At 58.7% G+C, this 9,945-nt stretch overlaps 1 protein-coding gene across 1 annotated transcript; it reads left to right on the top strand.

Moving 5' to 3' along the window:
• Window positions 1-3,200: 3,200 nt before the first annotated feature.
• Window positions 3,201-8,278, top strand: RIMS3 (regulating synaptic membrane exocytosis 3; the record flags this gene model as incomplete). Its single annotated transcript, XM_084222880.1, has 6 exons — window positions 3,201-3,426; window positions 5,592-5,733; window positions 5,812-5,924; window positions 6,838-6,939; window positions 7,032-7,171; window positions 8,066-8,278. The coding sequence occupies 6 exons, from the start codon at window positions 3,201-3,203 to the stop codon at window positions 8,276-8,278; spliced, it is 936 nt and encodes a 311-aa protein (XP_084079006.1).
• Window positions 8,279-9,945: the final 1,667 nt, after the last annotated feature.

Genomic DNA, 9,945 nt, shown 5'->3' with positions numbered 1-9,945 from the left:
TCCCGCCGCTGTCCGCGGGCTCCGTGCATCCCTCGAGCTCCGGGTCTGGCTCGCTGGGGAACTTCCCGGGGCTGCCGGTGGTCGTCGTTTCCCGCAAGGACGGAGCGCGGTGGCGGTGAGCGCTGTGGGGGCTGCGGCGCTGCCCCGGGAGCTCGGAACGCGTTCCCATGGCACGGCAGGAGCGGGCTGCATGCGGCGTCACGGTGGATCGCTCCGAGCATCCCTGCTTTGGGATCCGGGGAATAAATACATGGAGGGCGACGGGAAATGGGGGTCTGAAGGGAAATGGGTCTGCAGGGAAAGCTGCTGCGGTTCCCTGACTCCCCCCGTGCTGCCGGGAAGGGGGAGCCGGAGCAGGGGCAGCAGCAGCGGGCTGAGGGGGCCGTGGTGGCATCAGGGGGGCCGTGGTGGCATCAGGGGGGCTGTGGCCATGCCAGAGATTCTGTGGCCATGCTGACGATGCTGTGGTGGTACCAAGGGTGTTGTGGTGGCATCAAGGGTGCTGTGACTGTGCTGAGGGTGCTGTGGTGGCATCAGGGGTGCTGTGGCGATGCCAAGGATGCTGTGGCAATACTGAGGATGCTGTGGCCATACTGAGGATGCTGTGGTGGTACTGAGGATGCTGTGGCCATGCTGAGGGCACTGTGGTGGTGCTGAGGATGCTGTGGCCATGCTGAGGATGCTGTGGTGATACTGAGGATGCCTTGGCCATGCTAAGGGTGCTGTGGTGGTACCAAGGATGCTGCGGCTGTGCCAAGGATGCTGTGGTGGCATCAAGGATGCTGTGGCCATGCTGAGGGCACTGTGGTGGTGCTGAGGATGCTGTGGCCATGCTGAGGGTGCTGTGGCCATACTGAGGGCACTGTGGTGGTGCTGAGGGCACTGTGGTGGTGCTGAGGATGCTCTGGCCATGCTGAGGATGCTGTGGCCATGCTGAGGGCACTGTGGTGGTGCTGAGGGCACTGTGGTGGTGCTGAGGGCACTGTGGTGGTGCTGAGGTTGCTGTGGCCATGCTGAGGATGCTGCGGCCGTGCCAAGGATGCTGTGGCCGTGCCAAGGCCGGCTCAGCTGTGGCAGCCACAGTCTCCAGCACTCAAAGCCAGTCTCCAGCCCAGCTCATCTCAGCACCAGGCACCCCTGAACCCTCCACCCAGCACCCGCTCTGGGCAGAAACAGATTGTGCAGAGATACGGGGTAAAATTACGGGCAGGGGAAAGCAAATCCTCCCTTCGGGCTGAGGAGCCGCTCGGCTTCCTTTGCAGTGGATTATCCCTGTGTGTGTTGCATTGGAAATGATCCCATTAGCGCTCTGCTCTCCTGATCTAATTTGCTCCCAGCAGAGCCTGGTGCTCTCTGGGCGGCTGGAGCAGCCGGTGGGGAGCAGCAACAGGAGCCCTGTGTGTTCTCCTGGCCCTACAGGGGTGGGTTGTCAGGGTTGTCACAGGGATTTCTCACCTGGAGTGTGGAGGGGCCTGGGCTGGGCCTGGCTGGGCCCTCGTGCAGAGGGATTTGTGTTTGTTCAGCCTAAGCCAGGGTTGCTGATGGGGAAACTGAGGCACGGGGTGCAGCGGGACACTGCAGCCGGGGAAGTGTTTGGGACCCGTTCCCTGTGTCAGGTGCATCCTAAGGGAAAACTCAGGGGTTGCAGCAGGTTTGGAACCTGAGAGTGGTGGGTGGCATTGGGAAGTGTCATCCCAAAGTCCCCACGGCAGCAGATCAGCCCTGACCCCTCCTCGAGGAGGTTCTTGACATCGGCACGGGGCTGTGATGGGGCAGATCCAGAGCTGGGAATGCACCTGGTGCCAATGGCTCCATCCCTCTGGAGCTGGGATAGATCCCACACCAAGAGCTTTATCCCAGAGGATCCATCCCTCTGGAGCTGGGGGTCAGTGCTGAGCCCCCCCAGGCACCAGGAGCGGGGGCAAGGCCGTGGGTCAATGCCTGGGCAGAGCCAGAAGGGAAAACCCCAGCCAGGAGGGAACTAATTAATGATATTAATGACTAATCACCCACTCACCCCTGCAATTGATAAATCCACGAGTTCAGCGGTGCTGGAGCTGATCCCACAGCTCCTGCCAGGTCTCATCCATGATTCCCATCAGGTCTCATCCCAGCTGTGCCCGCTGTGGAGCAGCAGAGCCCCCACCCTGCCCCATTCCCCATCCCTCTCTCCTGAAAGGGAAACATTTTTCCAGGCTCTGCCTCCATCCATTATCACAAAGTGGCTTCACTTGGCCTGCAGTTAAATAATTCACCTTTCCCTGGAAGATGGATGCTCCATCCTGCTGGAGTTTAAATATTCATGGCCAAGGGAAGGCAGCAGGGCTGTGTGGGAGCTCTGGCATCCACCCCTGGTGCTCCCATCCAGGGATTCCCATCACCTGGAGATGTGCAGATGTGGAGATGTTTGGAGAAGGGGATGTGCAGGGCAAGCTTGGCTGGATGTGATTTTGGATGTCATCAGGGGAGGGTGGGGCTGTACCCAAGGGACCCCTCATCCCTGGCTGGGCAGGTTGGTGGCACTCAGAGCCTTCTGCCCATCCAGGTGGCCCCTGGATGCTGGAAGTGTCTGTGTCCCACAGGGAGCTGAGGTAGGACTGGATCTTCACCCCAGGGGTCCTGACCCCTTCCTGCTGCTCATGTGGGTGGGGAAAAATATTGAAATATACTGAGAGGAAAGGAACCCACAAAGATCATCCAATCCAACCTGCACAAACACCCCAAAATCCCACCCTGGGCATCCCTAGGAGCGGTGTCCAAATGCTCCAGGAGCTCTGACAGCCTCGGGAATGCTCCTGAGGGAGCCTGACGGAGTTCCCTTCCTGCTGCTCCCGTGGGTAGGGAAAAAATATTGGAATATACTGAGCTGGAAGGAACCCACAAGGATCACCCAGTCCAACCCCTGGCCCTGCACAGACACCCCAAAACCCACCCTGGGCATCCCTGGGAGCGGTGTCCAAACACAGCCTCGAGAATGTTCCCATTCCCTGGGGAGCTGCCAGTGGGAGTAACCTCTCCCTGACTTCCAGCCCTCAGCGGGTCGTGCCACCTGAATTTCCTGGATTTGCCAACACTTCCATGGCACCACCCATCCCTGCGGGGACGGCGCCACAACCGCTGCCACAACCCCGTCCCCAACTTTTCCCCGCAGCTGATCCCGGGCAGCAGAGCCGGCGCCGGTGCCGGCGGGCGCGCTGACCATGTTCAACGGGGATGCCAGCTCCTCATCTGCCAGGAATGTGGTGCGCAGCTCCAGCATCAGCGGCGAGATGTACAGCCTGGAGAAGAGCGCGCGCGGCAGCGCCGACTCCGTCTCCGTCACCGTCACCGCCAGCAAGAAGCGACGCTCCAGCCTGGGTGCCAAGATGGTGGCCATCGTGGGGCTGTCCCAGTGGAGCAAGAGCACCCTGCAGCTCAACCAGACAGGTGAGAGGTTGCCCTGATCCCCCTCTTGGGGTTTGAGGTGGCCACCAGGCATGCTTTGGTTGCCCACGTGTGATGGAGGCGTCTAAAAATGGTGCCTGAAGATGGCACCCAAAAAATGACACCCAAAAATGGCACCCAAAAATGGCACCTAACAAAAACTGACCCTGCAGCTCAACCAGACGGGTGAGAGGCTGCCCTGATTCCCTTCTTGGGGTGTGAGGTGGCCACTAGGCATGCTTTGGTTGCCCACGTGTGATGGAGACGCCTAAAAATGGCGCCTGAAAATGACACCTAAAAAACTACACCCAAAAATGGCACCTAAAAATGGCACCTAACAAAAAATGACCCTGCAGCTCAACCAGACGGGTGAGAGGCTGCCCTGATTCCCCTCTTGGGGTGTGAGGTGGCCACCAGACATGCTTTGGTTGCCCACGTGTGATGGAAGCGTCTAGAAATGGCGCCTAAAAATGACACCCAAAAAATGGCACCAAAAAATGGCACCTAAAAATGGCACCAAAAAGGGCACCCAACAAAAACTGACCCTGCAGCTCAACCAGATGGGTGAGAGGCCGCCCTGATGCCCCTCTTGGGGTTTGAGGTGGCCACCAGGCATGATTTGGTTGCCCACGTGTGATGGAGGCGTCTAAAAATGGTGCCTGAAAATGCCACCCAAAAAACTACACCCAAAAATGGTGCTTGAATGCCTTATATTATAATAAGGCATATTATATAATATTTTATATATTATATAATATTTTATATATTATATAATATTTTATATATAAAAATTGTATATATGCATTATATAAATATCTATAATATAATATATAATGCATATATTATAATATGATTTATAATTATATACACGATATAATTCTAACAGCTTCAATCACTCCCCAGTTCCCATTTCCCTACATTTTAAAGCTGTCCCAGGGAGCTGCCAGGACCGGGCAAACCCTTGTGTGGGGACAGCCCTAACGAGCAGGACAAAGCTGGCGATGCCACCACTCACACATGGTGACACAGCAGGGCCCGGGGACAGTGCCAGGGCTGGCCGCTCGTGCCACCCTCCTCCTCCTCCTGCTGCCATCTGCCACCGCCGGGGACACGTGGCGGGGAGGGGGGTGGAGGAAAGGGGACATCAGGGGGTGTTGGGGCTGTGCCCACACCTGTGGCACTGCAGGTTCCTGTCCCCTCTGGCACGGGGACAGGGGCACAGGGGGGTTCTGGATGCCAAGGGGACATCAGGAGGTGTTGGGGCTGTGCCCACACCTGTGGCACTGCAGATTGTCCCCTCTGGCATGGGGACAGGGGCACAGTGGTTTTGGAGGCCGAGGAGACAGAGGCAGCTTTGGGGTTGTGCCCACACCTGTGGGTTGTTGTCCCCTCTGGCATGGGGACATGGGGATTTTGGAAGCCCAGGGGATGGAGAAAAGGGACATCAGGTAGCATTGGTGCTGTGGCATTGCAGGTTGTCCCCTCCAGCATGGGGACAAGGATTTTGGAGGACAAGGGAGTGGAGAAAGGGGACATCAGGAGGCTCTGACACCGTGGATTGCTGTCCCCTCTGGTATGGGGACAGGGGCACAGGGCAGGTGGAGAAAGGGGACATCAGGAGCACTGGGGTTGTGGCACTGTGTGTTCCTGTCCCCTCTGGCACGGGGACAGGGGGGTTTTGGAGGCCAAGGGGACACGAGGAGGCTTTGGGGTTGTGCCCACACCTGCAGGTTGCTGTCCCCTCTGGCAGAGGGACAGGGGCACAGGGAGGGTGGAGAAAGGGGACATCAGGAGCACTGGGGCTGTGGCACTGTGTGTTCCTGTCCCCTCTGGCACAGGGACTTTGGGGGCCAATGGACGGTGCCAGCGCTTGTGGGGTGAGTGGGGCAGGTCTCAGTTGCAGAGGGGACTCTCAGCCACGCAAAGCCACGGTGACATTGGGACAGAGCGAGGCTGTGGCAGATGGAATGGGGACACGGGGACGTGGGGACACGGAGCCAGCCCCCGGCTCTCCTGTCCTGCCGCGCCGGGGTGTGTCCGTGCAGGATCCCGTGGGAATTCACCCAGGGAACGGCGCAGAACTCCCTGGAATAATGGAAAACAGGAAGGCAGGAAGGCAGGGAAGGGCTGGGGGCAGGAGCTGGAGCTGATCCCGTCTCCAATTCCAGAGGGGGGGCCCAAAAAGCTGCGCAGCACCATCCGCAGGAGCACCGAGACCGGCATCGCCGTGGAGATGAGGACCAGGGTGACCCGGCAGGGCAGCCGGGAGTCCACGGACGGCAGCACCAACAGCAACAGCTCCGACGGCACGTAAGGAACGGGGCAGGGAGCGGGGAGGGCGCCGGGACCCCTCCCGGCAGAGGGATGCTCCATAAAAATCCTTTGCAGGTTCATCTTCCCCACCACGCGGCTGGGAGCCGAGAGCCAGTTCAGCGATTTCCTCGACGGGCTGGGGCCGGGGCAGCTGGTGGGGCGGCAGACCCTGGCAACCCCCCCGATGGGTGAGAGGGGCAGCGCCCGGGGAGGCTCCGGAGGGAGGGAAGGGAGGGAAGGGCCGCGTGTTTCTTCCCAGGGCTCCATCCCAGCACATGCCGGGGTGTTTGGGAATGCTCTGCCCTACGCAGGGGAGCAGCGCTCAGGGCAGGGCATCCCTGAGAAGCCGCGGCTCTGCTTTTTCCCGAGGCTTCCTCTTCCCTGGGCTTCCTTTCCGAGCATCCTGGAGCCAGACCCTCACATTCTGTCCTTCTTTTCCCTTTGAAATCCCAAATGGGGATCAAAAGTTGCACCCTAAGTCTGAATTCCCAGCCAGCAGCAGCGTGTCCCCAGCTGGGGACACACCCCGAGGTGGCCCCTGATCCTGCCGGGGATGGAGATGCTGGGAATGGGAAGAGCTGCCCGGTGTCCCCTGTCCTGTCCCCCCTGTCCCAGTGGTACTGAGAGCTGGTCCTGAATAAATCGATGAAGGGAAGTTCAGGGAAAAGGAAAAGGGAAAGGGAAAGGGGAAAGGGAAAGGGAAAGGGAAAGGGGAAAGGGGAAAGGGGAAAGGGGAAAGGGGAAAGGGGAAAGGGGAAAGGGGAAAGGGGAAAGGGAAAGGGGAATGGAAAGGGAAAGGGAGAGGTGTGGTTGGACCCCTCAGAGTTCCTGGCCCCCTGATCCATCCTGTCCCAGCCTCTCCTTTTCCTGGGGATCACCCGGCCTGGGTAAATCCCAGCCCTATTCCCATCATGAAGGATAAAATCCCAGTGACAGGGATGGAGCTGATGGAGCTCCTTCCCATCCACTGAGCCCCTAATTCCCAACGAATTCCCAACTCTGGGTGTGAGGATGGGGGTGCCCAGTTCCCCCTGGTGACGAGGACACGGGGCTGTGGCTGTCCCCAGGGGGAGGTGACCATCAGGCGTGTCCCCCTTGCAGGAGATGTCCACGTGGGCATGGCTGACCGCAACGGGCAGCTGGAGGTGGACGTGATCCAGGCCAGGGGACTCATCCCAAAGATGGGCTCCAAGTGCATCCCTGGTAGGTGCCTGTGGAGGGGGGTTTGGGTGCCGTGCTGGGATCACCCCAGGATCCTGCTCCACGTCCCTGGCTGTCCCTGTTTCCCACGGCAGCCACCTATGTGAAGGTTTACCTGCTGGAGAACGGCGTCTGCCTGGCCAAGAAGAAGACCAAGGTGGTGAAGAAAACCTGCGACCCCTCGTACCAGCAGCCCCTGCTCTTCGAGGAGAGTCCCCAGGGCAAAGTCCTGCAGGTGGGCAGGGACACCTTCCCCTGTCCCAGGTGGCTCTGAGCCCCATCCAGCCTTTCCTTGGACACTGCCAGGGGTGGGACAGCCCTGGGGGCTGCAATGCCCTCCTTGGAGCTGGGATGTTCTCCTTGGGGTTGGGATGTTCTCCTTGAGGTCTGGTGCCCTCCTTGGGGTCTGGAATGCCCTGGCTGGGGTTGGGATGTTCTCCTCGAGGTCTGGGGTGTTCTCCTCGAGGTCTGGAATGCCTTGCTTAGGGTTGGGATGTTCTCCTCGAGGTCTGGGGTGTTCTCCTTGAGGTCTGGAATGATCTCCTTGAGGTCTGGAATGATTTCCTTGAGGTTGGGATGTTCTCCTTGGGGTTGGGATGTTCTCCTAGAGGTCTGGTGCTCTCCTTGGGGTCTGGAATGCCCTGACTGGGGTTGGGATGTTCTCCTCGAGGTCTGGGATCTTCTCCTCAAAGTCTGGAATGCCTTGCTTAGGGTTGGGATGTTCTCCTTGGGGTTGGGATGTTCTCCTTGAGGTCTGGAATGATTTCCTTGAGGTTGGGATGTTCTCCTTGAGGTTGGGATGTTCTCCTTGAGGTCCAAGCTCCTGTTTTCCTGGAGGTCTGGAATGCCCTGCTTGGGGTTGGGGTACTCTCCTCGGGGTTGGGATTATTTCCTCAAGTTTGGGATGCTCTCCCCAGGGCTGGGGTGGTCTCCTCGAGGTTGGGATGCCCTCTTTGGGATCTGGAATGCCCAGTCCCAGGAGCTCCCCAGCCTCACAGGGTGAGAGCAGCAAGGCCAGGGATCCCCAGAGCCCTTCCTGCCATCCCTCAGACCTCCTCAAGCAGGGTTGTTCCACCTGGGCAGGATTTCCCCAGAACTCCCAGCTCCATCACCCCTTCCCTGCCCACAGGTGATCGTCTGGGGCGATTACGGGCGCATGGACCACAAGTGCTTCATGGGGATGGCCCAGATCATCCTGGAGGAGCTGGATCTCTCCAGCGCCGTCTCGGGCTGGTACAAACTCTTCCCAACCTCCTCCCTGGCCGACTCCAGCATCGGACCCCTGACCCGCCGCCTCTCCCAGTCCTCCCTGGAGAGCTCCACCAGCCCCTCCTGCCCGTAGGGGCTGGGATTGGGAAGGAGACATCCAAGGAGACCTTGCCGAACTGGTCGTGGAGAGCTGTAAATATCCTTTTTTTTTTTTTTTTTCCTTTTTTTTTTAATTTTCAATCTCCTTCCCCCACAAAAAAATCTGCCCTCCCTGGGAAGGGAGAGGGAGCGAGGACCAGGTGTGAGGCAGGGGGGAAGGAGAGGTGAAAATTCCCCCCCGAGGGCTGCGACTGCCAACGACCCCAGACTGTTCCCAGACCTCGTCCTGGCAGCTCCCAGTTCCCTCCCAACCCTGCTGGGAGCAGCCCAGTCCAGCTGAGGACGAGGTTCCTTTTTCCTGCCACTCCCTTTCCCTGCCTCCCAGGAAAAGGTGGCTTTCCAAGGGGAAAACCCCACCGAACTCAGAACAGATCCAACTCAGCACTATTTTTGTTTTCCAAGGAATGTAGCATCTTCTCTTATGTAGCTTTGCCACGTGCTAACAACACACTCACTGCAATACCCAAGAGAACTCCGGATGGACCGGGAACATCTGCCAGTCTCATCCCCTTGGTCGCTTTCCCAGCACTTTTGGTGGCCATTTCCCTGCCTTTTTAAAACCTTTTTTTCCCTAATTATTATTTTTTTTTTGGGTTTTCCCGGGAGCATGTAGCCTGTGACCATTGCCAAAGCAAGAGGGGACAGGGAAAGGGGCGCTGGCCTCCCCTCGGCGTCCGCTGGGCTTCTCCTCCTGTCCGGCCAAAACCAGACCCAAAGGACAAACTCTGGGAATGCCTCGTGGGAGGAGAGCAGGAACACCGGGATCCTGGTGGATCAGCTGCCTCCCAGCCCCCTCCTTCCCAGCTGGAGGGCTGGGATGCTCTCCTTGAGGTCTGGAATGCTCTCCTTGGCGCTGGGATGTCCTCCTTGGAGCTGAGATGTCCTCCTTGAGGTCTGGAACGCTCTCCTCGGATCTCAGATGTCCTCCTTGGAATAGAGATGTCCTTCTTGAGGTCTGGAATGCTCTCCTTGGAGCTGAGATATTCTCCTTGAGGTCTGGAAGCTCTCCTGGGAGCTGAGATGTCCTCCTTGGAATTGAGATGTCCTCCTCGAGGTCTGGAACGTTCTCCTTGGAATTGAGATGTCCTCCTTGGAGCTGAGATGTCCTCCCTGAGGTCTGGAACGCTCTCCTCGGATCTCAGATGTCCTCCTTGAGGTCTGGCTGTCCCTCCTTGGGGTTTGGGAAGCCCCTGCTCGGGGTTGGGATGTTCTCCTCGAGGTCTGGAATGTTCTCCTTGAGGTTGGGATTCCCTCCTCAGGGGTCAGGTTACCCTTCTTGGGGTCTGGAATATCCTCCTTGGAGTAGGATGCTGTCCTTAAAGGCTGGGATTCCCTCCTCAGGAGTTGGGATGCCTTCCCTGAGGGCTGGGATGGCCTTCCCAAGATCTTGGATCCCCTCCTGGAGATGCCCTCCTTGGAGCTGGGATCTCCTCCTCCCCCTCCTCCAGACCAGGCTGTCCTCCTCAAGCTGTGAGATTCCCTTCCCAAGCTCTGGGATTCCCTTCCCCAGCTCTGGGATTCCCTTCCCAGGCTCTGGGTTTCCCTTCCCAGGCTCTGGGATTCCCTTCCCAAGCTCTGGGATTCCCTTCCCGGGCTCTGGGATTCCCTTCCCAAGCTCTGGGATTCCCTTCCCGGGCTCTG

This window comes from Fringilla coelebs, assembly GCF_963513975.1.
Source record: "Fringilla coelebs genome assembly, chromosome: 28".
In the NCBI taxonomy this organism is placed as follows: Eukaryota; Metazoa; Chordata; class Aves; order Passeriformes; family Fringillidae; genus Fringilla; species Fringilla coelebs.
Note: the sequence above shows the minus strand (reverse complement) of the source record. Positions and strands in the feature narration are given on the sequence as shown.